At 50.3% G+C, this 27,957-nt stretch overlaps 13 protein-coding genes across 13 annotated transcripts; 7 read left to right on the top strand and 6 right to left on the bottom strand.

The window, feature by feature from the left end:
* Nucleotides 1-1,102: 1,102 nt before the first annotated feature.
* Nucleotides 1,103-2,859, top strand: N7506_004302 (dihydrolipoyl dehydrogenase; the record flags this gene model as incomplete). Its single annotated transcript, XM_056953596.1, has 4 exons — nt 1,103-1,226; nt 1,318-1,397; nt 1,483-1,965; nt 2,020-2,859. 4 exons carry the CDS (start codon nt 1,103-1,105, stop codon nt 2,857-2,859), a joined length of 1,527 nt encoding a protein of 508 aa, XP_056812485.1.
* A 373-nt stretch (nt 2,860-3,232) lies between these two features.
* On the bottom strand, nt 3,233-4,486 carry N7506_004301 (asparaginase ahrA; the record flags this gene model as incomplete). Its single annotated transcript, XM_056953595.1, has 3 exons — nt 3,233-3,505; nt 3,567-4,267; nt 4,321-4,486. 3 exons carry the CDS (start codon nt 4,484-4,486, stop codon nt 3,233-3,235), a joined length of 1,140 nt encoding a protein of 379 aa, XP_056812484.1.
* Nucleotides 4,487-7,781: 3,295 nt separating this feature from the next.
* N7506_004300 (Zn(II)2Cys6 transcription factor domain-containing protein) lies at nt 7,782-9,384 on the top strand (the record flags this gene model as incomplete). The annotated part of the gene is made up of 3 exons (XM_056953594.1): nt 7,782-7,843; nt 7,902-7,907; nt 7,959-9,384. The coding sequence occupies 3 exons, from the start codon at nt 7,782-7,784 to the stop codon at nt 9,382-9,384; spliced, it is 1,494 nt and encodes a 497-aa protein (XP_056812483.1).
* Nucleotides 9,385-9,960: 576 nt separating this feature from the next.
* N7506_004299 (uncharacterized protein) lies at nt 9,961-11,057 on the top strand (the record flags this gene model as incomplete). Its single annotated transcript, XM_056953593.1, has 3 exons — nt 9,961-10,330; nt 10,387-10,827; nt 10,876-11,057. 3 exons carry the CDS (start codon nt 9,961-9,963, stop codon nt 11,055-11,057), a joined length of 993 nt encoding a protein of 330 aa, XP_056812482.1.
* A 728-nt stretch (nt 11,058-11,785) lies between these two features.
* On the top strand, nt 11,786-13,293 carry N7506_004298 (uncharacterized protein; the record flags this gene model as incomplete). The annotated part of the gene is made up of 5 exons (XM_056953592.1): nt 11,786-11,904; nt 12,030-12,310; nt 12,443-12,811; nt 12,905-13,084; nt 13,136-13,293. 5 exons carry the CDS (start codon nt 11,786-11,788, stop codon nt 13,291-13,293), a joined length of 1,107 nt encoding a protein of 368 aa, XP_056812481.1.
* A 1,429-nt stretch (nt 13,294-14,722) lies between these two features.
* Nucleotides 14,723-15,553, top strand: N7506_004297 (uncharacterized protein; the record flags this gene model as incomplete). The annotated part of the gene is made up of 1 exon (XM_056953591.1): nt 14,723-15,553. One exon carries the CDS (start codon nt 14,723-14,725, stop codon nt 15,551-15,553), a length of 831 nt encoding a protein of 276 aa, XP_056812480.1.
* Nucleotides 15,554-15,855: 302 nt separating this feature from the next.
* Nucleotides 15,856-18,157, bottom strand: N7506_004296 (phosphoribomutase PRM15; the record flags this gene model as incomplete). The annotated part of the gene is made up of 10 exons (XM_056953590.1): nt 15,856-16,016; nt 16,070-16,746; nt 16,806-17,095; nt 17,142-17,322; nt 17,369-17,378; nt 17,433-17,451; nt 17,510-17,829; nt 17,886-17,964; nt 18,012-18,056; nt 18,104-18,157. 10 exons carry the CDS (start codon nt 18,155-18,157, stop codon nt 15,856-15,858), a joined length of 1,836 nt encoding a protein of 611 aa, XP_056812479.1.
* A 209-nt stretch (nt 18,158-18,366) lies between these two features.
* Nucleotides 18,367-20,111, top strand: N7506_004295 (fatty acid desaturase; the record flags this gene model as incomplete). Its single annotated transcript, XM_056953589.1, has 2 exons — nt 18,367-18,569; nt 18,632-20,111. The coding sequence occupies 2 exons, from the start codon at nt 18,367-18,369 to the stop codon at nt 20,109-20,111; spliced, it is 1,683 nt and encodes a 560-aa protein (XP_056812478.1).
* Nucleotides 20,112-20,366: 255 nt separating this feature from the next.
* N7506_004294 (ASCC2 family CUE domain-containing protein) lies at nt 20,367-22,472 on the bottom strand (the record flags this gene model as incomplete). The annotated part of the gene is made up of 1 exon (XM_056953588.1): nt 20,367-22,472. The coding sequence occupies one exon, from the start codon at nt 22,470-22,472 to the stop codon at nt 20,367-20,369; it is 2,106 nt and encodes a 701-aa protein (XP_056812477.1).
* A 391-nt stretch (nt 22,473-22,863) lies between these two features.
* S10a (40S ribosomal protein uS10) lies at nt 22,864-23,396 on the top strand (the record flags this gene model as incomplete). The annotated part of the gene is made up of 3 exons (XM_056953587.1): nt 22,864-22,905; nt 23,016-23,239; nt 23,312-23,396. 3 exons carry the CDS (start codon nt 22,864-22,866, stop codon nt 23,394-23,396), a joined length of 351 nt encoding a protein of 116 aa, XP_056812476.1.
* A 418-nt stretch (nt 23,397-23,814) lies between these two features.
* Nucleotides 23,815-24,075, bottom strand: N7506_004292 (uncharacterized protein; the record flags this gene model as incomplete). The annotated part of the gene is made up of 1 exon (XM_056953586.1): nt 23,815-24,075. One exon carries the CDS (start codon nt 24,073-24,075, stop codon nt 23,815-23,817), a length of 261 nt encoding a protein of 86 aa, XP_056812475.1.
* Nucleotides 24,076-24,190: 115 nt separating this feature from the next.
* On the bottom strand, nt 24,191-26,141 carry N7506_004291 (zinc finger CCCH domain-containing protein; the record flags this gene model as incomplete). The annotated part of the gene is made up of 3 exons (XM_056953585.1): nt 24,191-25,397; nt 25,963-26,038; nt 26,096-26,141. The coding sequence occupies 3 exons, from the start codon at nt 26,139-26,141 to the stop codon at nt 24,191-24,193; spliced, it is 1,329 nt and encodes a 442-aa protein (XP_056812474.1).
* Nucleotides 26,142-26,790: 649 nt separating this feature from the next.
* N7506_004290 (ELYS family protein) lies at nt 26,791-27,828 on the bottom strand (the record flags this gene model as incomplete). The annotated part of the gene is made up of 3 exons (XM_056953584.1): nt 26,791-27,330; nt 27,389-27,618; nt 27,678-27,828. 3 exons carry the CDS (start codon nt 27,826-27,828, stop codon nt 26,791-26,793), a joined length of 921 nt encoding a protein of 306 aa, XP_056812473.1.
* Between the last annotated feature and the right edge of the window lie 129 nt (nt 27,829-27,957).

Genomic DNA, 27,957 nt, shown 5'->3' with positions numbered 1-27,957 from the left:
ATTCATGGTATAGGGTGCGGTGGTTGGAGTGAGCAGAGTTGTTCACTAAACAGTCACCGAGGAATCAGTGAGTATCCAATGAGCACTTGTTCATTTACATAGTATCAGTCATTGTGCAAATGGCTGTTCTGAGCTCATCAGTGACTCTGAGCTCGTGCTGATGTCTACTCGGAAAGCGGCGGGAGCCCAAAAGAAATCCCCACCAGGGAAAATCCGGTCCATGTAGTTCAATGCGTAAAGAGCAGTAAACAATCAGATGCAAAGCGCACGGCACGGATTATAAGTTCAAGTCTACCTTTCTTCGACGCTTGAAGGCCCTGGCCAGCGTTGTCCGCTTGTAGCCGCCGCGGAGACCCCCGAGAACACTTCCCGATTCAAGGCCCGCGGGTATGCAGATTATGGGGAATTGCCACTAAATCCTAAATGGGACGGATTCGTTGGGTCTCCCCGGAGTAGTCCTGTGCGGGCGGGAAAGAATATGTTGCGACCTGCAGGTAGTCATTGGCAACGTTGGTTTGCGCGATTTAACGGAAATGTCTTATTGACCCGACGTTGGGAGTACAAGGTATTCATGTAAAAGAGAAGAAATTTTCTGCTGTGAATTCTGACAAATGAGTGTATTCGAGATTCGAAATTCAAGATATCGAAGCATCGAGGCCAGATCCCCTTTGACGGCATCGTTCCCGGTAAAGATAGTTGGGACGTAATGGGGGCACTGACGGCCATGAGGAAGGTTATGTATAGCGGCCTGGCAGAGAACAAGTACCTCGGGCGGTGGAGGAATAATCACAGCTGAGATTTGATCACAGATCTCCTCGACCAACCAATCATGTAGCGTTTACTTGATAGCGGTCAGCCTCATTGACTTATTTCGCAGTGGCCGCTGGCAACGTCGGTCGGAGCCCTCCGTGCCAACCGGGCAACCGACTCAACCCGAGTGCTTACTAAGGAATTGACGGGCAAAGCTCAACCTGCAAAAGGTCTTTCCTTCCAATAATCAAATCCCCGTCTCTTCGCGCCTCAACACCTCCATTGTTGGAATTGGAGGATTCTATCTGATTGTCTTTCTTATACCTTTTATCGTTTCTCTTTTCGTTTCGCCATGTTCCGCTCTGTCTTGCCCCGGGCTACGCCGCGGGCTGCTCTTCGTCATGCTGCCCCCAAGGCCAACTTCGCTCCCCCAATGATCTTCATTGGCTCAAAGCGTGGCTACGCCTCCGAAGCAGGTAAGATACTGTTATCCGCGCTGTTGCGCCGTGCCCGGAGAGATATCCCAAGGTTTCCGAATGCGATTGCTAATATCCGCCTTCCCGACAGGTGAACATGACCTTGTTATCATCGGCGGTGGTGTCGCCGGTTACGTTGCTGCCATCAAGGCCGGCCAAGAAGGTCTCAAGGTGCGAACATGATCAACACCCGGTGTCCAACGATTCAATTGGGTGCCCCCAGCCACTGCTGTATGCTGACTGAACACTTTTACAGACCGCGTGTATCGAGAAGCGCGGAACCCTCGGCGGTACCTGCTTGAACGTCGGCTGCATTCCCTCAAAGTCCCTCCTCAACAACTCCCACCTCTACCACCAGATTCTCCACGACACCAAGAAGCGCGGTATCGAAGTTGGCGATGTGAAGCTCAACCTCGCCCAGATGCTCAAGGCCAAGGACGCCTCCGTCGAGGGTCTCACCAAGGGTGTTGAGTTCCTCCTCAAGAAGAACGGCGTTGACTACATCAAGGGTGCCGGTTCTTTCGTCGATGCCAACACCATCAACGTTGCCCTCAACGACGGTGGTGAGCAGACCCTGCGCGCTAAGAACATCCTGATCGCCACTGGTTCCGAGGCCACCCACTTCCCCGGCCTGACCGTCGATGAGAAGCGCATCATCACCAGCACTGGTGCTCTCGCCCTCACTGAGGTCCCCAAGAAAATGATTGTCATCGGTGGTGGTATCATCGGTCTCGAGATGGTATGTTTGGCACACTAGCTTTCACGCCCAGAGCATTTACTAACAAACTATCAGGCCTCCGTTTGGTCCCGTCTCGGTGCTGAGGTTACCGTTGTTGAGTTCCTCGGCCAGATCGGTGGCCCCGGTATGGACGCCGAGATCGCCAAGCAGGCCCAGAAGATCCTGGGTAAGCAGGGCATCAAGTTCAAGACCAACACCAAGGTCGTCTCCGGTGATGTCAGCGGTGCTACCGTTGGTCTTAACGTCGAGGCCGCCAAGGGCGGTAAGGAGGAGACCCTTGATGCCGATGTCGTCCTCGTCGCCATTGGCCGCAAGCCCTACACTGAGGGCCTGAACCTCGAGAGCGTCGGTATCGAGAAGGACGACCGTGGTCGTCTCGTCATCGACCAGGAGTACCGCACCAAGGTCCCCCACGTCCGTGTCGTCGGTGACTGCACTTTCGGCCCCATGCTGGCTCACAAGGCTGAGGAGGAGGCTGTCGCCGCCATTGAGTACATCAAGACTGGTTACGGCCACGTCAACTACGCTGCCATCCCCAGCGTTATGTACACCCACCCCGAGGTCGCTTGGGTTGGCCAGAACGAGGCCGAGATCAAGGCCTCCGGTGTCAAGTACCGTGTCGGCTCCTTCCCCTTCAGCGCCAACTCCCGTGCCAAGACCAACCTCGACACTGAGGGTGTTGTTAAGTTCATTGCTGACGCTGAGACCGACCGCATTCTCGGCGTCCACATTATCGGACCCGGTGCCGGTGAGATGATCGCTGAGGCCACTCTTGCTATCGAGTACGGTGCCTCCAGCGAGGATGTTGCCCGTACTTGCCACGCCCACCCCACTCTCTCCGAGGCCTTCAAGGAGGCTGCCATGGCCACCTACTCCAAGCCCATCCACTTCTAGATTTGATCTGCCTGATTCGATATCCTCCTTTACCCCTCCTATGTACTACTTTTTCCCGCTTTGAGCTATCTCTATAGCAACCTACACGTAGCATTTCACGCATGTACTCATTTTCTATGTTCCTGAAATTAACATGCTGCTACTATCATGATATCTGTAATCTACGAATAATCGAATCTTTGTTCAAAACACGCACGCGGTCTACGCGCTTTTTTCTGTCCACTCGAAATTATAACGTCAACTCTGCAAGGCCTCTCTGGTCCTCTGACATGAAACAATAACAACAATGCTTGTAAATGAGTCTAAAGGCAATTTATTAATAGTCTATGTCTATAATCTCATGCTGTCTTTTTTACACCTTGATAAAGGCACTCTAAGCAACAGTGGCCTTCAGGAAGACCTCACGAATCTCTTTGAGATCCTTCTTCTCCGCCAGAAGCAGACCCAGCAGAACCCGAGATTGCTGCGGGTTGTACATGCCACTGGCAATCTGAGTCTTAGCGTTATCGCCCATGATATCAGCAGTAGGCACCTCGCCGTTGACGGTGCGGTGAGACAGAACAACGGGGATGTTGTGCTTTTCCACAATCTCGACGATAGCAGAAGCGAAATCAGTGGAGATACCTCCAGCACCCTCGCCGGCAACCTAGTTCCACATTAGCTTTTTTTTTCATTTGAGTACCGGACCACGCTAGATGGCAACTTACAACAATACCCTCAGCACCATTCTTGACAGCGCTGGTAAGGGAGTCGGTCTTCATATCCTCGTACGCATAGAGGATATCGACGCGCGGAACAGCGTCGATGCCAGTCGCGTTCACGACGTGCTTGGCATTGGGCTGCACAGCGGGGTAATAGAAGTAAGGCTTGTTAGAGACAATGAAGCCAAGACTTCCCTGCTCGTAAGCCTTGAAGGTATCCATAGTGTTGGCGTTGGTCTTGGTAGCCCAGAAAGCAGAGACGATGCGGTCGTTGAGCACGACCAGCGCACCACGGTCCTTGGAGTCTTCGTCAGCGGCAACGGTGACGCCCTGCAGGAGGTTCATGGGGCCGTCTGCGGAGATCGCGGTGGAGGGGCGCATGGATCCAACGAATACGATGGGCTTGCCGCAGTTGACGGTGGCGTCGAGGAAGAATGCGGATTCTTCGAGGGTGTCGGTGCCATGGGTGATCACGGCACCGGACATGGTTGGGTCGTCGCAGACTTGGGTTTGGAGGGTGTGGGTGAGGTTTAGCAGCAGGGAGGAGGAAACATCTCCGCTGTTGACATTGCCTTCTTGTACGGCGGCAATGTTGGCAATGTTGAAGATGTCGGGGATACCGGAGAGGAGCTTGTTGATGCCCAGTGCTCCGGACTCGTAGCCTGCCGTCGCGGTCTTGTCGTCACTTGTGCCGGCAATTGTGCCGCCTATAGATCTGTTAGATCGCCATCGCCAGTGCCTAGCTTAGGATGATACAAACCGGTAGCGAGAAGGGTGATGTTAGGCAGAGATCCATTGAAGTGGTTGAACTTCAGGCCATTGGAGTTGGTATAAGATGTGTTGCTTGCCCGGGAGTGGATCAGAGGGGAGGCATAGCTGGTAGCAACCAAGGCTGAGACAGCGAGTGTGTGGAGAGAGAAGCCCATTGTTGATTAAGGATTTTCCTTTGTAACCTTGAAAGGGCCCTGGAGAGAATATTCAAGGGTTTATTGGGGTTGCACGCTCGAAATTGGAGCTGGCATGATGCCAACTTATATAGATGCGCGAAATCTTCTAACTACATCGCAGCCTACTTGGCATCTGCAGACTCGGTCTCTGCAGTTCCGAAGCCGGGAACTAGGCACCTTGGTAACGTCGATTGACTTTGCTTGGCGACCTAGTCGTCATGAATGTGTCTGGGTGAAGCCATCGTCGACCGGGAGTCCGGGTGAAAAGTGGAGTTGGAGAAGGTATAATAGTTGGAGTAACACCGGTGATCGACATTCTTCAGGCCATCTGATCAAGATAGGTTTGTACAAGTTCCAGAATCTTTCTAGAATCCAGCAGATAACCCTTGGAAGCTGCATAGAGGGACTGAGCTACACAATGCACGTTGTCCATCTATAATGTACGTGTGATCCGGATGTAGCCCTAGAGAAGAGACTACTTCCCCAGGTTCCAACTTCTTGCCATTCCCCTTCTCCATAATACGAACGTTCTCCGGAAAGCTGTAAAAAAAAAGCCTCATGGGTCCTCAAAAAACCCTCAATCAATGACTAAAATTAATAAGTGCCTGCTTGGCACAGACCCGTGCCCGGGCAGTGCTTCAAAGGTCCCAGGACTAGCCAAGCGAAGATGTTTGGGAAACGCCGGCCCATCTTCGGGAAAATGTGGCACGGCGACCATCCCGAGCTTTTCATTTGTTGTTGCAACCGGCCCGATCGTTCTCCAACTGCGTATGATCACATCGAATATAAACTCACGTAATTCATCACCGAAAGGGCCCGCTTGGCTAACCGCCCACTCCACTCCCGCGGTGATCCCGCCAAGCTCCAAACTTAGGTCGATCAATTGACTTTTGCACACTGCTGTTGTATACAGCATTGGAACTGGTGCGGCGAATTATTCCAAGGTTAGTGGCGACACCTCGGACGCAAAAGGCATGTGTTGAGATGAGTATCATTGAAGTTCAAACAAACACAAATTCATTTCGTGCACTGATTCTGAGCAATTACTGTAGTATTGCTCACAATCGCGCGATACGATACGATTACATTCAATCGCGGCCCCATCCCCCCAATGCTCCCGAGATCTCCTTTTCAACGGAGAATGCCTCAAATCGTGGTGCGGCAGCACATTTCCAAAAGTTTCGGGGTATATCCAGGCAGGTCGGTCATTGGCACTTTATTGCTTCGGAAGAGGTGTAAAAACGCCCAGTGACCACAGACCATCAGGGAGGACTATCATGGTACCATAAATATCTGGAAATTCATCTCCTGCGAGCTGCACTTTTCTGCCAGAGCCCCCCCCAGTAGCAAAGCTGGTGGGTATGACCTCGGGGACTATCTGGGGGGTACAACACCTATACCTTATACCTTAGAACCTTGGAAGCCCTGCAAGGCTGCAACATGCTGACAAAGTGTCGATAAGCTGCCTGGACAATATTACCTGGCTGGGCCGTCTTTCGGTCCTCACCACGCAGCATGAGTATGCATAGAAATAGGGATGTAGGGATGAGGGATGAATGGGGGCCCACTGAGCCCCCATCAATGGGCTATGGGCTGGACTGGGCTTTGGGTTTTGGGCCCGGGAACCCGGCCCATTGAAGAGGTTTCATCTGATCCAGGAGTGACCCTCCCCGGGACCCAGGCTACCAAAACCCTGATAATGACTATCGATACGGCGTAGAATGATCTTTGATTGAGTGACTACTTTTCATACAAGCTTGGGTAGGTATTTGTTCTCCGTACTAATCTCTTTTCCTCTACTGCTTCGGCGCTTCCAATATTGAAATCTTTTGCTCTAGCTTTATAGTAGCCTTGGCCTATAAGAATTGATGAGAGTGAATTTTCACCATAGTGGTTGTAGAAAAGTTTACAATGATGTTCCCAAAAATTGAACGCAGGTATTTGAATTCGAATCTAACTGACTGACTGACCTCTTGGAATATTTGCTCCAGCTAATCACTGTGCCGTGTCATACGACAGCTCAAGTCAGGCAATATTTTGTTTTCTTTTAGAAAACAAATCTTATATACATCTATTTACAAAGACATGGATAAGAACGGAAACAAACGAAAGTCCGAGATCGGTCCACAGAGCAAAAAGGAAAATGTCCCAAACCGTGGCTCTGACCCGGTTCGAACGCCCGACCTCTGATGACAAGCTCCTGACACTGACCGCTAGGCCACAGGAGGAATCCGGCGTTTAGCCGCGTTTTGTGTATACTATATATAAAGGGTGAAAAAGCACGAAAAAATTGATAGCCCAACGCGAGGCTCGAACTCGCAACCTTATGATAACCCTTCTCTCAGCCCTTCACGCAACCGTCTTTTTGAAGAAACTTTTCGCAGGCATCAGTAGAAGTCATACGCGCTACCATTGCGCCAGCCGGGCTGTTGTATATAAAAAACGTTGATAATGTGAATAGGACACTACTTCGAAATATATATTAATTTGAAGAGATTACAAAGTCCGGAGTAACTACTCCATCCTCCGTATGCTGTTCTTATCAAATCTCATAATTAACTTGAACTTACTTAGGATTCATTAACCTTGAACCTTGGAAAGCATGCTGAGTACAAGGGACCGGGTGACTCTCGCGTGCAGGTTCTAACCCCTATAGGAGGTGTGATGGAGATGGAAATAAGGTTTGTTCCATTGACAACGAAGAAACTAAAGATGAAGAAGGAAAGAAGAAAAAGCAAGAAGCTATGGCGCAGCAAGCATGAATAGCGAAGGGAAGAAAGCAAACGTAACAAACGTAGCAAAGCGAGCAAATGGATCAGATGGCGCAGGGCAGCAAGCAAGCAAGAAGGCCCCAGGGATGATGATGGGTGATGAGAGGAAGCAAGCAAGCACATGGGGGAGAGAGAGAGAGAGAGAGAGGTCTTTGATGCTTGCAGAGCATGACAGCGCAGTGTCCTTGAGCCCCACGATGGAAATGATGTCGCGACTTAGGAACGGAGTACTGCTTGAAATATTCCTTTCGTGTCCTGCGCTTGTCTACCCGCAGCCGCAGTAAAGACAGCTCCTTTTCCCTTTCTCCTTCCTCTCCTCTCCACTGTGCCTGATATCTGTATCAATGCCACACAATTTAATTTTTTGGCTCTGGTCTTCTTCAATCCGCCTTGCATTTAAATTTTATGTCTTCGTTATTTGCCCACGTATTCAACTATTTCGACCGCCTTGGGGTATTCTGCCATTTCCTTAGCAACATCTTTCCACGTCATATTATCACTCCATGGCAATGAAGTCTAGTTTAACATCAACGCGTAAGACGCGAAGTGGCTGCTTTACCTGCAAGTACGTCTTGGGTGACCAGCAGATTGAGCTCTGATCCAATCTTACTAACGTGACTCAGATACCGGTATGTCCATTCACGGCATTGACGGGACATATCCCTGGCTTATAACCATAGACGCGTCAAGTGCGATGAGCAAAGGCCCTCGTGCTTGCGATGTTTATCGACACAACGAATCTGCGAGGGCTACGCCAACCCCATTCAACCAAGTCTCACTCCTGACACCTTACGGGATGAAGAGCGCCGAGCATTTCTCTACTTCCGAAGTCGAACCACTCATCGGATCTTTGGCCATCAAGATGCAAATGATTGGATTCCGATTTTGCTGCAGATGGGGCATAATGAAGCACCAATAAAACATGCTCTGACGGCTATTGCATCGTTACATGAGAGCCAAGAGCCTGTCGACACGTCTGTTTCTATACGACAATCTGACAAGAATGCCCGGATGACAGCTCAGACACTCGCCTTGAAGCATTATACTGCAGCAATCAAATCCGTACAGAGGGAGTCACCGACTAGGCCATCCCGACCAGATGTCGTTCTTGCCCTATGCATCCTTTTCATTTGCTTCGAGCAATTTCGAACCTGTGATGCCGCATGTCTCATTCACCTCAAAGCTGGCCTCAGGCTATTATACTGGTGGAGATCTCGCACCAGCCTCTATACCAATCTGCAAGAATATTCGCGGCCTACGATGGATTTCATCAATAATCAGATAACACCACTTTTGCAACGTCTACGCGTACAGTTCTCCTTGTGCATGGATTCTCGTCACATATTAATGGATCTCGGTGTTCCACTTTGTCTACCAACTCCTACTTTCCCATCATCATACCCATCTTTTACTTCTGCTCGCATTGACTTCGACAAAACTATGAATTATATCTTCTCGTTTTTGGAATCCAGGAGGTACAAAAACACCGAATCCTCGGCGGAATCTCCGAACGCACTGTTGCATCAGTGGAAAGCCACGTTAGATGCTTCCACCTTCTCAGAAGTGCGCCCGGTGCTACAGAAATGCACACACAACTTGCTGGAGCTTTACTTCCATGTCTCCGTTGTCATAATCGACACCTACCATGCTCAAACAGAAACCATCTTCGATCAACACACTGATCGCTTTCAGCTGATCATTGATCTCGCCGAGAGTATTGCCAGCATGTGTGTTGAAAAGACGGAAGACTTCAGCTTGCTGTTCAGTTTTGATTTGGGTATTACTCCTCCAATGTTCCTCGTCGCTTCTCGATGTCGCCACCCCCTTATCCGCAGAAAGGCTGTTGCGTTGATGCTCCAATCCCCATTTTATCACGGTGTTTGGCAAGATCGATATTCGGGTCTCTGTGCGCAACGAATCATGGAAATTGAAGAGGAAGGTATCGAGATTTTGATGGACCATATCATGATACCCGAGGACCGGCGTGTACGAAAGATCTCCGCCGATTTGCAAGAAGGCGAGTGTCGAATCACCATGCAATTCGTGCGCTCGCCTTTCGTCACGGGCGCCCAAACATACACCACTTCAGTGTCACTGGCTTGCTAGCTCTGTATTTTATGGCACAGCCCACATCGCCATTGTCGGGGATTGATATCTTCAACATGGCGAGGGCATGGATATGTTAAGAGGGTCGGTTGGAAGCTTGGTTGGTTGAGCTCGACTGGAGAGACTGAAAGTATGCTTTTGCAACTGCGAAGGCGCAATCACGTCCGCTACGGAAACCAGTCAATGCCAAGACCCCCGGAGCTGCCAATCTCACGAAAGGCGAGGTCATATGCGCATTCGGCGAGGGTGTTTTGCGAATTGCGAGATAAATGGGTCTCATTGCCCCACTCTTCCCGCGATTATCTCGGTCGGTCCAATGGGATATCGAGAATTGGCTCCGCTGGCAGCCCCCCAAATCCCGAACGGCTCGTCAATTGAGAATAAAGCGAAAGAGGTCTCCCAATGACGAAGACCTTGCATGTCGGTAAGATCTTGTCATTACAATTAACAAACGGCGTCGTACAGGATAGGATATAAATACAGCACAATTCACGCCGGTTTTCACAGCATAGAGAGCTTTTTTATCAGTACCTCTACACTCAAAATTCTGTGACGGTTCACTGCCTGCAGAGAATCATGAGTCGAATCCATTTCAAAGCTCCAGCACGGCTGGGCTACCAATATCAGATCCGACCCTTGTCGACTCAGCTAGGCAAGCTCACAAGCCACCCAACTTCGATCCGCCCGTCAAAGACTGAGATCCAACAAACCCGACTCTCGGCCCAAAACATGGAGGTTGCAGTTCGTAGCCTCCATCGAGATGGCCTTGTCGTTGTCGAAAATGTTATCCCTCACGAAGCCCTCGACAGTCTCAATAGCAAAATGGTCGAAGATGCGTACCATCTTTATTCCAGAAAGGGTGATAGCCCCTTCAACTATAACCCTGGAAACATCCAGCAAGATGCTCCACCCGTCAAGGAACATTTTGATCCCCGCATATTCTTGAGTATGTCTATTCAAGCAAGATACCAACTCTGATACCAACCTCTAACCCGCTTAAAGATCCAATCGCAACTCAGATCACATCCGCAGCACTAGGACCCCGCCCAAAATGGACATTCTGTTCCGGCAATAGCGCAATGCCTCCTACAGCAGAGAACCCTCTTATGTCTCAGCCCGTTCACTCCGATGCCGACTTTGCGCACCCTGATCACCCATTCGCATTGGTAATCAATGTGCCTCTTATCACAATGACCCCGGAGAACGGGTCCACGGAAGTGTGGCTGGGCACACATACTGATTCCGGACTCCATGTTCAAGAGGGAGCCCACGGTGAGCGCGCAAGCGGGCGAATCAATCTAGACGAGCTTGAAAAGCGCCGTGTTGAGAGACCTCCCTGTCAGCCTATCGTGCCCAAGGGCTCCCTTGTCATTCGAGACTTGCGTCTCTGGCATGCTGGGATCGGTAATCAGACCCAAGTGCCACGCATTATGCTAGCCATGAGTAAGTCAACTCTGCCACTTAATCTCAAATCATCACTAAGATCCACAGTTCATTTTGCTTCCTGGTACCGGAATCCTATGAAGTTGGAGTTTGCTGATAACTTGAAGTCCCTTATTGAGGGCCAGAATGATTTGGAAGTCCCGGTTGATTGGGTCAGCGAGTCCGATGCTCTCTCGAATTATCTAAATCGTGGCTTTGGCAATGCGTATGACTTCAACCAATCGCCTTAAAAGGGCCATTGCTGAATGGTCTGTCTATTTGCATTGCTAATTTGACATTTTTTGCATCGTTTCATCCAAGTTCGCATGTTTAAAATACATGTTCACACTGAGCAATGAAATACTCAACCCGGCAGCCCATGCGAGAGGATTTTGTAAAGTCCTGGAGCGGACGAACATGCATCTACGGAGTACAACATTTTCTGGTAGAGCCTTGGAAGTTCTTTCAGATGAAGCCAAGGTGATTTGTCGACATCAAAGTGATCCTACGTCCATGTATACATATTTGTTCATCAAATGTGGGTCGTCTGTCTTTCGCCCTTCGCCTTTCCAAGTTGGTCCGTGCACCCAATGAGTAACGCGACGTCCGCAAAGGCAAAGGCGAACATCCGTCTTCGTGAAACTTCTTTATTGGACTTTATCATTTAGGCTGATCATCTAGAGCTTGAAAGGTGTCTCACACATGCCGCGACCCCTTCAGCGCAATCGTAAGTCTGCTGCATATCGACTCCTGGGCTAGGCCAGCGACCCGTCGTATTCCGATGCTGATTTGTCGTCAGGTTGGTAAATTACCCTTGAACGACATATGTGCTTGCTTCCTGTCGTGGAATTTTAAAGCAACCAAGTGCTTGGTGGCAAATTTAAACCCAGTGCTAACTTGCTGCCGTGCAGCCAGGTTTGCAGGTCACGGAGAGTTAAATGTTTGTTCTAAGTGTTTACCAAACCTATGTTTTCATCCTATGTCTGACTGCTTGTATGAAAAGGCGATGGGAAAAGACCCCGCTGTTCCCCTTGCGAGCGAGGATCCCGCGATTGTCTTTGGGTCCATGAGGTCGGTCCAGTCACTTCGCCAAGCCCTGTGCGTCTAGTGGGCCCTTGGACCTCGCCGGTCCATCATGAATCCAAATACCCATGCACACAGGATCCCGAACATGCCTTGCAAAACTTGAAGGTTGCTCTGATGTATCGACATTATATAACAAGGCTAGCTCCGTGGTATGATCTCAACGACAGCAAGCGGCATTTCACAGATGTCGTTCCTGTCCGAGCGCGGTATAATCCACTACTGCTCAGTTCCATCCTTGCATTTGCAGCTGCCAATCAGCACCGTACTGTCCAAGACCATGTCTATTTGGACATGGCAGAGTTCTATCATTATGATAGTGTTCGCAGACTTATATCCTTGACCAACAATGTGGACCAGCTCCCTATTGGAGAGACGCTCGCCGCGATATGTCTTCTTCGGTCTTATGAGATCATCACACGTTAGTATTATCCAGGTTCTTAGGTCAACTCATATGCTTTTTCTTGGAAAATAGCTAAACAAGTGTGTCTGTTATATTATTTAGAAAATGTCAATTCCCAAAGTCATTTGCAAGGATGTTATTCTCTTTTAGCAAATCGCCAAATTCACCCCAAGGCCGATCTTATCAGCGCTGGATACTGGAATTATCTTCGTGAAGACATCACTGTTGCACTTATCGAGCAACGCGGGCTTATGATTACTCTCTCAGATCAAAATAAGCCTCCAGAATTATCTGATGACACAGACCATGCTAACTACGTTACCTTTCTTTTGGGTAAGATTATCAACCGGTGTTTGTCCATTGATTCCCCAGCATTGAGCCTCTCAGAATGGGAGGCGATAAAGGACGAACTTGGCAACTGGAAGTCATCGCTTCCATCATCGTTTGATGTAATAGAGACCCCAGGGCTAAGGCCGCAGAGCAGCTTTTCATCCATATGGACCCTTCGAAGCTGGCATGGTAAGTCTCTTCATCCACATCTACTTTTGATTGCATCTTTGGCTCTCTTTTCTCTGACATGACAAGTATCAACTCTACATTATTACCATGTAGCCATGGGAATACTCTGGCTCGCACAGCCCGCAGCTCGACCTTTGAAAGCATTGCAGCGCATGAACGACGTTGAAGATCTGCACCGGAAGCTCGAATCCCACGCAACTGAAATTTGTGCTTTGGCCTGTTCAAGCGATTCTGCCCCCGTGTGGGTTAATGCGTTTGGGCCAATAGCATTCTGTGAGTGCCGTGCTGTCTTCCTTTCGATATATCCCTGATTTGTTATCACAGGTGGCCCTTGGCTTCGAAATGCCCAAAAACGGCTGGAGATCGCAGAGGAATTAAGGAAATGGGGGGAAATTACGGGCTGGCCTGTGTCCTTCGCTGCAGACGCGTTTTCTCCACCTGCGGCGACCAATTCAGCGACTGCGCGGGATACTATACCATAAAAGTTGAATCCTTGAAGTCTGGTTCGTATTGCTGGGCTAGCAATGAAACGGGCTCAAGATTTCAATTGGAGGCCGTGTGATGAATACCATGAAGTGCAATGGCTAGAAGCAGTTCAACAAAAATCAATAAAGTACTAATCCTCTAGCTATCGTGGATCTCAGATTGACTTTCTGCGCATCCGAAGGCCGGTTTGATCAACGGAGTCTGAAGTCTCCTAGTAAGGCTCATAGAAGACATCAACCAGTTTGAAACGCAAACAGAATGTCTAACACATCTTCCCCTCACGGAACCCCTCCGGTATTGGTGGACCCCACACCCATTTGAAATCCCCCGGATGCAGGCCAGTCAAAGGGACGATATTTCCGTGGAAGCCATGCGGTCGGTCTTTGGAGGTCCGGCGGTGATGTATAGGGCAAACTGGCGGTTGCGCAACAGACGCCTGAACCGAGTCTGCTTGGTCGCTGAACCTGACAGATTTGAATGAACTCTCGCACTTGTTCTTCTCTGACCTGTGTATTGTCGTACAGGCAAAAGAATCGTATGTATTAGGTACTGCGGGCAGAATCGGGTGGTGCTCCTCGAACTTGTGAATACACTTGTCGTTCTTCTCGTGGATTGGTTCTCGGTCGCTATAGCAGTCGTTGGAGTGAGGGATGCGATGGTCATCTTCGGCCCAGCGACGGTGTCGTACTTCAGTGTGGGTGTGGATCAAATGACTCTGTGAAAACAGTGGGCATCCTTTTCTATGCTGTGTCCCGGGGCTTTTGTTTCTGTGGTATAGATCGAGTTAGCCCAAAAGACCTATCTTTCCTTTCGAAGACATTGTACTCACGTCGGCGGGATGTGATCTTGACAAGAAGATATGGAGTGAGAAGATCCATCATTCGCCTCATGAGACCATGTACTTTGATGATCCTGAAGCTCATTGTGCTCAAAATCGTTCGAAAGGTGGGATCTTCCATTCAGACACAATGTGGTTTCATGTAGGTGACACGAGGTATTGGGAGGGTGACATCCAGTACCCTGGTGAGACTCATATTGAGTATGATGACTGGTGTGGCTAGTGTTCCGGCTCTGCTTGTGGTGATGTATGAAGCGATGATGCATGTTGGAATCTGGAATAGAGCATTGACAAAGGGACATTGAAACGCAGGCATCAGGAGCAATATATCCCCAGGATCCCACATCGGAGAACCCGCATAGGTTCAATGTCCTGCTGATGCTTCCTGTGGCTCCAGCCCGAATTGTTTCCCTCGTACAGGCTGTGGTTGGCGACGAGGTGCAAACGGCGCATGCAAACGACGCTTGAAATCACGACTAAGCGGCCACCCATCCCATCGCCAAGCATCATCGTCACATTTAGCTTCCACACTCCTCTCATTCCCTACTAACCACACATTCTTTGGGTCCTTCATGCTTCTATAGTCCATGCAGGCCCCTACCGCCAAGATGCGTATCATCGAATGCTCCGAGGACTTCGGGGGTCCAGAAGATGGATTCGCATTCAACAAGACCGTCATAGTCTATGAACTGGAAGGCTCTGTCTATCGCGCATTCTCACGCAAGCAGTATCACTCCACCGCTGAGATCCAGTTGGGCGACTTGTACAGCACCAACAAAATCCACCGCAGCATCGTCTACCCGCGCTTCGAAGAATCTTTCACGAAGGCAGAAGGCTCTCCGGAGCACTTGTCGACCTTGTATCTGAAGGAGCCGAGTCTGTCATCCTATGATCCCCGCTACCCGCAGCTTATTAGGGATACTTGGCTCGAAGAAGTGAAGATATGCGAGCTCTTGAAGCAACACCCACACCCCAACATCGCTCAATACCACGGTTGTGCTGTGTCTCAGAGTGGCATGATGGAAGGCATGTTCTTCTCGAAGTATGAAGAAACTCTCATGGACAGAGTCAACCCGAAACATCGCAGCAAGAACAATGTCGCCTATGAGAGAAGTTGGGTGGATCGCGCCGAGGCCGACGAATGGCTGAGGGGAATTGAATCGGGCTTGAAGCATCTTCATGGCTTGGGTATCGTGCACAATGACATCAACCCAAACAACATCATGTTTCAGGGAGATACCCCCGTCATAATCGATTTCGATTCCGCCCGCCACCAGGGCCACGCGCTAGATTTGGTCAAGCGGACCTATGGTTGGCATGATGAGAAGGTCAACCGTGCGCTGCCTAGCAATGATCTCGATGCATTGCGGGAAATCAAAATGTGGCTGTGGGGAGAATCCAGCGAGTTCCAGTTCTGATTCGCGTTACCCTGCCTATGCAATGCGGTTTGCCCAGGTGACAACAAGGAGTGGGTTGGTTCAGCGTCCCGATTAGGCGTATGGAAGTGTTGGGTCTCAGAAAGCTCTTATATTTTTTTAATGCTTGGTTCGCTCCCATGCATGAGCTTCGTTTTCTGCTGAATATTTTTCGTCTTTTCTTCTGCAAGTTTCAATGTGTCATCGAAATTGAACGGGCCAACGTGACATGGAATTACGGCTCTGATTGAAACACTTGAGAAGAGGGACTAGTCTAACAACTATGGTTAAACTAATATCAATACTCATTCCAAATCCAGAACATGACCAGACGAAGTACGTAGCTGCTTGCTGTATGTCATCGAAGGCGTAAAGCGCTGAACCCACTCTTCCCGGATAGCCTGGAATGCATCGCAGACGGCTTTGACAGCGTCCTCGCGAGAGTCTCCACAGCTCTCGATATAGACTATGTAGAATGTTAGTGAATCTCTCATTTTTATTGGTCCAGTGTCAGCATACACTTGACCTTGGGCTCTGTTCCTGAGCCTCGGAATGTGAACCGAACCCCTCCCTCAAGCCACAGCGTGAGCATCTGACTCGTCGGGTCTTCAGGTAGATCTGGCTTGTTGTCAGGCGTGCTAGAGTCGTAGCCCTCGGTCAAGTCTCTCCACCGCAATATCTTGAACCGACCAAACTTCATTTCTGCGAGGCTTGGGCTGTTTCGAATCCCCTGGAACAAGGTTGAGGTAAGCTGGGTATCAGGAGATCGGAAATAATTATTCAGTGTCTCGTGGTGGCCAAACTCAACAAAGAGTTTCTGAAGTTTTCCATAGACAGTCAAACCCTGAGCTCTCCATTTTGCCTCTGCGGCCAGAAAAACAGTGGCTGCAGTGATTCCGTCCTTGTCATAACACACAGATGGGAACATGTAGCCCAGTGCTTCCTCATAGGAGAATACAATGGTCTTTCCTTCTTTTTCTAGATCCCGGGCAACATTGGCCATCCACTTGAACCCTGTCAGGGTCTCAGTAAACTGGATTCCCTTGGCAGCTGCCATCTTGGCAAGCATAGAGCTTGATACAGTTGTAGTCAGCACTGCAATATGTGACCAATCTTCATTCGCGTCGAATGAATCCAAGAGATGAGAGGCCAAAAGAACACCAACATGGTTCCCACTCAACGTGTGCCAACTCTCACTTTGAAAATTTGAACATGTCAGCCTGGCCCAGACCGGGGAATTGGAGATTTGACTTACCCGACTTTCTCTGCTACGGCGAAACGGTCGGCATCGGGGTCGTTCGCGATGATCAGTGTTTTCCCCTCTTGGTCAGCTGTCTGGATAGCAAGATCCAGAGCTCCGCTTTCCTCTGGGTTGGGGAACTTCACAGTGGGGAAGTCTGGATCTGGCTTCTCTTGGGTAGCGACGGGTACGAAGTCATGGATCCCAATAGAGTGGCAGACACTTGGGAGAACCAAGCCTCCTACACCGTGCAAAGGTGTATAGACGAAAGGTCTGGGCGGCTGCCAATCTGATACCGTAGTTTTCTACGGCTTGTTAGGTCAGTTTCAAGCGGGAGATTGACCAACGTACCGTGAACTCCTCCACCTTTTTGCGATAATAAGGCAGCAATTCCTGGTATGAATCAGCGTGCAAGTATTCACCCGGTTGAAGTTCTGCCCAAGCAGTTGGCCACGGTTCAAGGTTCTCTAGGATTGACTGTGCGATCTCTCCATCTTCGGGACGGTTGATTTGGGCACCATTACTCGAGTAGCTGGGTTTGTCAGATATTTCCTTTCCAATGAGTGTGTATATCTTACACTTTGTAACCTGTATGACGGTTAGCAAGGCTTTTTCACGGAATTTTAAACATAAGTTGCATACCGTTGTCTTGAGGTGGGTTCTGCAGACTCCAGTATTAGTATTCTTAGCTCTCGGTTTGACCTCTGATATTGACCTACATGGCTTGCCGTTACACTGATGCCTCCGGCAGCACGGAAATGGTTCACGCCAAAAGGTACCATTGGCGTCGGTCCCTCCTCTTTGAAGAACCATACAGGAATCTGTTGCGCAATGAAAGCGTTGGCGGCCAGTGCGGCAAATCTTGCGGAGTTATGCCTCGCATCGTGTCCAATGACAACACCGCTGCAGGCAATCTCGGAACGCTTGTCCCGAATAAACTTAGCCAGTCCCTGAGAGGCTTGTATGACAGTCAAGGAGTTCATGCACGAGAACCCTGCTGCCATGCGGCCACGAAGACCGGCAGTTCCGAACTCGATACCTACATGTACACACACATCAGGCCTGGACCAACCAAAGCGCGGGGAAGAGACAGACGGTTACGCAAGCGCTTTTCCAATTCCTCTGTGTCATTGGAATCCTGAAGCTTCTCTATTTCCGCCCGAGTAGTAGGGTCCTATATCCGAGTCAGTGGGATCATGCCACCGGACGGGATGTACTTACCTGGTCCCACTGAAGCCATGTTTGAGTCAAAGATGAGATAGATTCCTAGCAGAGTTAAAACGCAGTTCTTAAAATAGACAGAGGACACTTACGGTCATCATGCCATGCAATATCAAGGGATGCGTAGTAATGTCAAACGGTGACATTGTTGACCGAGGCCGATCGGTCCCCGCTATCCGTAGCTCCGCCCCTGCACGTTTCTGCCTTGTTTCAACTTTACGTCCTTCTCTTCTGTCCTGCCTTGTTGTTTCTTTGATTTGCGATCGCTCAATACCATTGCTCGATATTGCCTCGATGGCTTTGTAAATCACCCACCTTCGTTTTCTGACCGTACGCACTCTCGCCGCATTGCAAGATGGAGAAGACTGCACACCGACCGTCCAGGAAGGACACCCTCCTGTCTCGACGATACATTGAGGGCCTTATCGCCGAAGGGAAGCATGTCATGATCTACGAAAACCGCGTTCTGAAGGTCGACGCCTGGCTCAAATACCATCCTGGAGGAGAAAAGCCTATCAAGCACATGGTAGGCAGAGATGCGACAGATGAGATCAACGCGTATGTTCCGCAATAGACCCGCATGAGATTGGATCAATCTAATCCATCTTTCTCATATACAGACTACACTCCCAAGAAGCCCGCGAACGCATGCCCGCCTATCAAATTGGATGTGTTGAAGGGACATGGATCAACTTCCTCCCTCCGATCCAAGGCGGCAAGTACCGGATATATACGGAGGACTCGTGTCTGAGTGAGGAGGAATCAACTGCCCAAGAAAGCTCGAGTGGCTCCAGCCAAGATGAATCAACTCCTCCTTCGCCCATATTCGATCCCGTCGATTCACCATCTGCTGTCAGGCAGAGGAAATCACCCAATTCCAAGTCTGGTCCGTCTGCCTCGGTCGAACGATCTCAGCCACAGCCTGCCTTCTTGGACGCCAGAACCCAGGAACAAATTGACTTCGACATTGCTAAATATCCATCACTGGATACTGCGAGGCAGGAGGAAATCAAGCGCAAATACCGCGAATTGAACGAGCGTATCAAGGCCGAGGGCCTCTACAACTGCAACTACTCCAGCTACGCGATAGAATGTTGTCGATACACCCTCTTTGCAGGTCTTTCATATATATTCCTGCGTATGGGGTGGTGGGCAGCCTCTGCGTTCTTCCTCGGCTGTTTCTGGCATCAGCTTGTTTTCACCGCCCATGATGCCGGTCATATGGGTATCACTCACAACTTCCATGTGGATACTGTGATTGGAATGATCATCGCAGACTTCCTTGGTGGACTCAGTCTTGGCTGGTGGAAACGAAGCCACAACGTTCATCACATCGTGACGAACGAGCCTGAACACGATCCTGACATTGAACATATTCCATTCTTCGCCATCTCGCATCGCTTCCTCACAAGCCTTAAGAGCACCTACTACGACCGAATCATGACTTACGACGCCCCGGCGCGATTCTTCCTCAAAATCCAAAACTACTCCTACTACCCAATCATGATGCTTGCGCGTTTTAACTTGTACGCCTTGAGCTGGGAGTATCTACTGAAACGCCAGGCGCCACGAAAAGGACCTGCTTGGTGGCACCTCTACTTTGAGCTTGCTGGGCAAGTCTTTTTCTGGACTTGGTTCGGCTATGGTGTTATGTATAAAACGCTTCCTGATGCCACCAGTCGCATTGTTTTCCTCCTCATCTCGCATGTTGTACCTTCGCCACTGCATGTTCAAATCACATTATCCCACTTCGCGATGTCAACCGCTGACCTCGGAGTCGGCGAATCTTTCCCTCAGAAAATGCTTCGCACCACCATGGACGTCGACTGCCCAACATGGCTCGACTTTTTCCACGGAGGCTTGCAATTCCAAGCTATCCATCATCTCTACCCTCGTATCCCCCGCCACAATCTCCGTCGTACGCAAAAGTTCGTTCTCGAGTTTTGCCGTGACACTGGTATTCCGTATGCCATATTCACGTTCTACGATGGAAACAAGGAGGTTATCAGCCGACTGGGCGAGGTTGCGAAGCAGGTACGCCTTATGGAGGAATGTCGCAAATCCATTTCCGAGGCTGGTGTATTTTCTGATCACCACTGATACGCGAAGCCTTTGTTCCTTGCTGGCCATGTGAACCGCTGGCTCAGATAGACTCTTACGGCCACCCACGCCATATTTCAATTGTCGAAGTATATTAATGAAATCAATGACTGCTGCAAATCGTGTATTTTGGCTCTTTTTCAAAGCTTCAGTAGCCTTCTCAGATATAATGCATCTATTTTACATTCGTGATTCATGATCACATTGTATTGATAAGTGTGGTCGACAGGGAGCAGAAATCCATCCATGGTACTGCTAACCAGGGAGTCCACCGCGCGCCATCTTCTTTGCGTGTTGCTGTCGCCGGTTATGGTTGGCACGACTGCCTTTGTTCTCTTCCTTCCTCTGCCGCGAAGCAGCATTATCCGCCTGTCCTTGGCCACCAGACTGAGGACCACCTCCACGGCCACGCCCGCGCCCACTACCGCGTCCTCGTCCACCTCGTCCACCACCACCACCACCACCACCACCACTACCTCTACCCCGAGAACCACCATTGCCAGAAGACTCACCCTCATCCGAGCCCTCGTTTCCATCCTCGGCGGGCTGAGGTCTTCGGTAAGAAGTAGAGCGGAGCTCAGGCTGGTTCAGTGCGCCACCACCAGCCCCACCGGCATCCATGGCAAATTGACCCTCAAGTCTAGCAAGACGCTTCGAGTCACGCGCTAGCATCACAGCCCATCCTTCAATGGCCTCATCCGTCATCTCGGTCTCGCGCTTCAATGACTGGCGCGGTTGCGAGCGCCGGGTCCCAGAGTCACGGGCAAAGAGGCCAGGGTTGGACTTGTATGTCCGGAAGAGAGTCGCGTCGATATCGACCGCGCGTCGAGTCTGCTTTTCTGCGTCGGCTTCGCCGTCTGCACCTGTAGGCCCGTCGATGGCTCCGCCTACGTCGGTTGCATCGTACGTATCGTCGCGCTCGTCATCATCGGAATCAAATGTGGCGAGTGCGGAGAGGATTGCTGCTTTGTTCGTGGCGTGCTGGCTGCGGTCTGCAAGGACTGTGTCGGCTGTTTCGTCTGCATCGACACGGCCAAAGTGTAATTTGCCGGAACCATCACCTGATCGGCTGAGTTCGGCAATATCGATGTCGTTATCAAAGACATTTCTTCGGGCTGGGGTGTGTTCAAGCTGTAGTGACGGCACCGCCGGTGGTGTTGGTTGAGGGGACATGTGGACATGATGAGGCTTTGCTGTAGGAGGAAGCTGCTCGGTTCTGTCCAATGCTTGAAGCTCCATTGGTAGCGAATCGTCCAGAAGCTGGGCTACAATAGTCTCGGGGTTGTCATTGTAGAAGTCAAGAAGGCGTACAACGAAAGCCGATCCAAGATCAGGAAACAAGTCCTGCACCTGTGTGACAAGAGACATCTTGTGTGCATGTAAGTGTTCTGGGATGACAGGATCCGAGGAAGCATTTTTGCCCTTGTCTATCTTCTTGCGTCTCTGGTATCGATGGTGCAAAGACTGCGATTCAGCTTGGTAGGCACGCAAGCTAACAAGAAGATCCTGTCCCCGTTTCTGGGGATTGTTCACAAGGTATTTCTCTAATCGGATAAGCAAGTCCGAGCTGCAGACGAGATCAGAAAGAAGTGTTGATTCTTTCTTCATCTTGGGTGCTCCTACTCGAGCTGCGGCTTTGAGGCTGAAAAGTTGATCTAATAATGAGGACAGGTTGACAGGTTCTTTCAACAAAGAGATCAGAGAAACGTAGATGTTGGCGACAAGGATGCGGCGAAACTCTTCTCTGGCATTTCTTGATTGGTAGGCTTCGGCTATGGTGTCCAGGAAGTCAGAGCCCGCCATAAGTGCTTGGCCACATGCTGGCAGCACAGAAGCTAAGATGGTCAATCGACGGATGTCAGAGAGAATCTCTGGGTTTGACGAAGCATTGGCTGAAACCAAATTTTTCGTCACACTAGATTTTGCCTTGTCGATACTCGAGGTAATCTTGTCATGATGGAACTCCCATGCCTTGGATAATGACGTCTTCAAGGTCGCGCTGGAAGGATAGCAGCAACAAAGATTACCGAGAAGCCTCCAGTCTAATAGATTTTGTGGTGGATTGGGCAAATCAAGCAGAAATCGCCTTGTCGTCAAAAAGCATAGTTTCCGGAGCTGTCGTCCTTTAGGCCCACTCTGGAGACTGGTGTCTCCCGCCGCCGTGTATTGATAGTAGGATCCCAAGAAGGGTGGTACCGATGTATCTTCGGCCGCAGCTGCTTTAAACTGCTGATCCGAAAGATTCAATCGGATTCCCAAGAGAGTCATCCATGCATCTAGACAATTTTCCCAGTCATTAGATGGGATTGTCCTCCTCACTGCGGGGGAGGGCACTGGAGCCAGTGGGGGGAGCTGGGCCATTTGATGAGGGTAGATGGATTGAGATTGAAGCCAAGATAGCAACGAAGAAGACAATAGTAGAAAGAAACAAATTCAAGAACACAAAAACGCTTGTCACCCCAATATCTCATTCGAGCCTCACAACTCGTCTTGATGGCTCAAAGAGGTGATGACTAAGCAGAGGCTCGAAGGGGACCGAATTGGGTTTAGCGTGCGATAGCCGAAGCGCCAAGACTTTCGCACTGAAGTTTTTGGGATATCGAATTCTCGATCCACAATAACTTCCGACAGCCATCATCACTTTACCGAGCCTAGCAGTTCAGGTCTTGACGGCATTTGCCTTTTAAATTGTGCGCTCTCCCTCTTTCGGTCTTTGAATCTTTCTAACCCAACCTAGTTCATATCATTCAAGATGTCTTTCCAGAAGCCCGAGAAGGATTTCGGCGAGGGCCCTGTACGTTGTACCTGAAAATTGTCACCGGCGCACAGCGCATTGCTGTCGCTGCCTCGGAATGACAATTGAATTCATGGAGTACAAGAGCTAATTGCCTTTCCGCTTTACAGAAGGTCCACAAGATCCGCATCACCCTCACCTCCCGCAAGGTTGCCTCCCTCGAGAAGGTCTGCCAGGAGCTGATCGACCGTGCCCGCTCCAAGTCCCTCCAGGTCAAGGGTCCCGTCCGTCTTCCCACCAAGACCCTCCAGATCTCCACCCGTAAGACCCCCAACGGTGAGGGTTCCAAGACCTGGGACAAGTTCGAGATGCGCATCCACAAGCGTCTCATCGAGTGAGTTTTCCCCGTTTACGTCTACGACGGTTTTTTCGCCGCAAGATACGCAGTCTCTAACATGTACTTCAGCCTCCTCGCCCCCACCGAGACCGTCAAGCAGATCATCATCAACATCGAGGCCGGTGTTGAGGTTGAGGTCACCATTGCCGCATAAATGCGCTAGGCTGGGCTTGCCTCAGGGAGGGATCATGGGTTGGTGAAGTTGTGGTGCAAAGTGCTGCTTTGGAGCCAGCCCTGGCCCACAACAGTTGTACATTGATGTGGGGGATCTCGTTTGGACCTGAAATAAAACAAAAAAATGGGAACATCTTGAAAAAGACCGTCGACCTTCATATTTGTAGTTGCCTATCATCGTAACACGACCCATAATTGTAGCAATCATTTTCATCATTGGTTTATTCAGAGGGCCTTTCCATCCTTCTTTGATGAATATTTGTCTCTGACTTTCTTCTCATTGAATGTGTTGCGTTTACCGCTCCCCGAACCTGACGTGCCCTTTTATCTCCGCCATGACAGACCCTGCTGATGAATTAAAGGTACGGGGTTGAAATGCAAAGCATATAAGTGGTGTGCTAGAAATCAAAGTTGATCCACTCTCGCTGTGGAGGTACAACAGGGATCTTGCCATCTTTGAAGTGACCGTTCTGGAGGAAGAATTGGTAGGCCTCTGTCACTTCTGGGGTGTATTCTTCCGGTTTACCCTGCGAGTCCCTCAGACTGGCAGCGTCAGGAGGTCCACTCGGGAAGTTGATTCGAACAAATGTCTTGTTGTCTTGAGGGTGAAGATAGCATGGATGCTCGTTGATATAGTTTACAGGCCGACCCTTCCACATCGCAATACGGTTGTTTTGTGGATTGGTCCGGGTCTCTCCCTGTAGCTGTGGAAGTGGATTGAGATCATTGGGCGCATGGAGTGGCGCTGATGTACTGATCCCAGCAGTAGTCGGTTTAGCTGGTAGAGCCTGGGGGGGCGGCAGGTCGCCCGAATGGGGAAGGTTGTGATTGTGGCTGTGAAGCGGTGCCAAAGGGGGATGCTGCCGGAGGTTGCGTGGCAGGCGCTCCAAATGGGTTTGGGTTGGAGTTGGCTGGTGGGAATGATGAAGGTTGAGGGGCGCCGAATGGAGCCGCTGGTTGAGTCGCCGCGGCTGGTTGCCCGAATGGTGAGGCAGTAGGTTTCGCTGCGGCTTGGCCGAATGGTGACGCTCCAGGTGGCCCTGAGCTTTGGCCGAAGCCGCTGGCGGCGGGCGGATTTTGGGCGATTTTAGTGAAGGGAGAAGCAGCAGAGGGTGCACCGAATGGAGCACTGGCGTTACCTCCGAGAGCCGAAGGCTTACCGAAGGGATTCGCATTGGCGCCTGGTTGGCCAAGACTTGTCTGGCCGAATGCTGGTTTATTCAGTGTAGATTGCGCTCCTATGGCCGACGGTTGGCCGAAGGCGGAGCCACCCATGGCAGAAGGTTGACCAAACGCCGAAGGCTGTCCAAAGGCAGATGGCTGTGATGCGCCAAGTCCGGAAGGTTGGCCAAAGGCGGATGTCTGCTGGGGCGCTGAAGCACCAAGTCCAGAAGGCTGACCAAAGGCTGACGGCCGGGAGGGTGCCGAAGCACCAAGTCCGGAGGGCTGGCCAAAGGCGGATGGCTGTGAGGGCGCAGAAGCACCGAGTCCGGATGGCTGGCCAAAACCTGGGGCTTGACCGAATGTGGAGGAGGGAGCAGCGAATGCCCCAGGTGCAGTACCGGCGTTTTGTCCCGCATTGGTGTTTTGCTGACCGAAGGGGGAAGGCTGGCTAACAGTTGCGCCTTGGTTCGAGGGATCATTTGCTTTGCCCTCGATGATATCGAATCGATTGGGGTGTTCATTCTTGCCATCGATGACATATTTGGTGGCACCCCGCGTGTCATTCAATGCGGCGTCCGTCTGCTGCACACATTCTGCCCAAAGGTTTGAGGCTTCTTGCACTGCTTCATTGATGTTCCCGGCGGCAGCTAGTTCATAGTGACGCACTCGCATCTCTTCCATACTCCGCTCGCGGTGAGGGCCGCCGAAGAGGTGACGTGGGACCTCTCTCGAGGGTGCGTAGGCAGAAAATATCCATTCTGGACGACCTTTGCCCGCAGTCAGGTCATCTCTGATTATATCTGGCGTCACACCGAAGCTGTCTTTAAGTTAGCGCGGAACTTGGTGGGAGGTGAGATGACTTACTCGGCAGGTTGTTGTCTCTGATTGTTCGTTTGATTCGCACCTGGTGTTGGTTTGACGTTAGGTCTTATGCAAGGACCAACTAAAGAAGGAGCAACTAAAGGAGGAGTGACGCGAGAAGAAGACGAGGACGCTCGAGAAGGGTTGCGGCTTTCCAGAAGTTCGAGATAGACCGATAGCGGATTCTGACCCTTCATCTTGGGCTTCGGGGGAAGCTTGAATGGACCCTGAGGATCGGGCATGATGGAATCGCATACAACAGGAAAGGTGAAAAGGTTGAGTATCAGGTCAAACGGAGTATCAGGCAAATGAGAGATGATGTGGAACGGATGAGCTCCAACGATGGGGTTGAAGTAGATAAGGTGGAACAAAACGATGTTCAAAACAGGATGGGGCCGCTCGTGATGAGATTAAAAAGCAAGAAACGAAAAGATGGTTGGTCAATCGAAGAGTGCAATGGCAGACATGCATAGCAAGAGCAACGAAAGTAAAGAAACAAGTGGTGTCACTCACCTCCGAACCCTCCACCCAAAGCATTGAATCGATTTACCGATGTGCCAGCACTTCCTCGGCCAGGGTGCTCAAATTTGCAGCCAGCTGTAAGAACTTGTTAGCATCTTTTTCTTTGTTTCCAGGTACTCGATGGACGCCTACCTCCGAACTTGCAGCGGCCCTGCTGGAAGAAGGTGCAAACCACCATGTTCGCGTCTGATTAGCCCTCGCCACTGACACGCGTCTATCAGATTGCTGTTCACTTGAATTTCTATATCAGATCAAAGGATGAACAGTTGGTGTAACGCGTTATACAAGGGAGAGAGAGCTGTGGTTGGGACTTTTTTCGGAATCGGAGGTCCGTATCGCTCTTATCGCCCGCCCGCTTTCTAACGTGTTAGACCTCCATCTATACACTTTCTATACAGATGTCCTTGGTGATATGCTGTAAGTTGAAACATAAATGTGACTGCTTGAGTCAATATTGAGGAGTTTCTTTGTCATTTGAGATTGACTATTTTGTCTGTCAACCCTGTTTTCGTAGCGCCACCAGGGCATCCACTTGGGCACCCGCGGCTACTCTGTCATGTAAATATATCTGTGGAAGTCACTTACAACCCAAACCTTCGAATACCCCAGGAAACTTGGAACTAACCTTGGAACACTAGAACCCTTTGTTTACAGCCCCGGAGATACTTGCAGGCATTCATCGATCCTTCCAAGGTTAAAACCTCATCTTCTTACACCTACAAGCTTGGCAGATCACGAACTCTAAGGACACCTTAAACTCCAGTTCCAATTTCACTCAATATCAAACCAATGAGTCATTACAATTTTGTATCAGTTGGGTATATCATTCACCTGTGTCGTATGCTGCCCCGAAGATCGTCCCAGTTCAGACCGTCGATTTTCTTACCACCCAATGATTCAAGCTCGGGCGCAATTCCCTCCAGTCGCCCAGTCGCCAAACGACGCATCATCACCGTGTCCTTGGAACCAGGCAAGGTGCTGGCATTTCCTTGCAACAGGACATCCTCAAACCACTGTTCCTCGTCTTCATCAAGTGGAAGGCCGACAAGTTCCATTGCTCGCCGGCTTCTAGTCTGACCAGGAACGGTCTTGTGCACAAACTCCACCAGTTGCTCAAAGAAAGCCTGGCGATGTTCTTCATCATACTTGCGCGTGAAGTAGAATGCCTCGGTGATGTTGGAGCGAGCGAGCGCGTCAAAGAACGCTGTGCGGACCTTTGAGCTGGCGAGTGGAGGTGCCGCAGTCAGGTAGTATGCGATGGCAAGACTGTTGTCATGCTTGGGCAGTTGGGTGAGAGTCAGCGCGTAGAGAATCTCATCTGGGAAGGTGGGAATGAGGGAGGGTTCGGCAAGAAATTCGACTGCTCGCTATTGAATCACATTCTTGTCAGCCCAATACTGCTAGTGGGAAGCTTTCCTAGCTTACTCGGAAGTCAAGGCGATCCATGTGCCAGAGTCCCTCAATGAGGAAACGGTACTTCTCCGGAAGGTGACATTGTTGCGCAAACTGGGCGGAAGCTTCTGGCGCAGTGCGACAGTCCTTGAGGATGTAGTAGATCAAAGATTGTTTGTGATGAATATCAAGTTCGGAAGGCACGATAAGGTTGAACAGAGCTCGAAGGTCTGCGTTGGCCTTTGGGGGATAGACCTTGGTTACTGGAGGGGTCAATTCAGCCAACATGAAGCTGCAAGCGCATGGGAAAGCTGCACCGTACCTCCTTGGATGCCAAAGAGTGACAAGAGTCGATCGGCGAAGAGCTGACCGAGAGAGCGTCGGTTGGACAGGATCTGGTCAAAGACTTTTGGCTCATATGAGTATTTCTTGTTGAAGGAGAAGACCTGGTCAAAGTTCTCCCAAGGAGCCATTTTGGTCAGGATTAAAGATGATAATGATTAAGTTAATTCTCGCTGCAAGTGAAGCTCCGCGGAGGAGTAATTACCGTATCGTAATTTACCGTGGGATACGGCGGTGAAGGGTGTGTTGTGGCAGAACGG

Source organism: Penicillium brevicompactum (genome assembly GCF_028827555.1).
Source record: "Penicillium brevicompactum strain IBT 35665 chromosome Unknown utg000003l_segment0_segment0, whole genome shotgun sequence".
Taxonomy (NCBI): domain Eukaryota; kingdom Fungi; phylum Ascomycota; class Eurotiomycetes; order Eurotiales; family Aspergillaceae; genus Penicillium; species Penicillium brevicompactum.
This window is presented reverse-complemented; position numbering and strand designations above follow the sequence as displayed.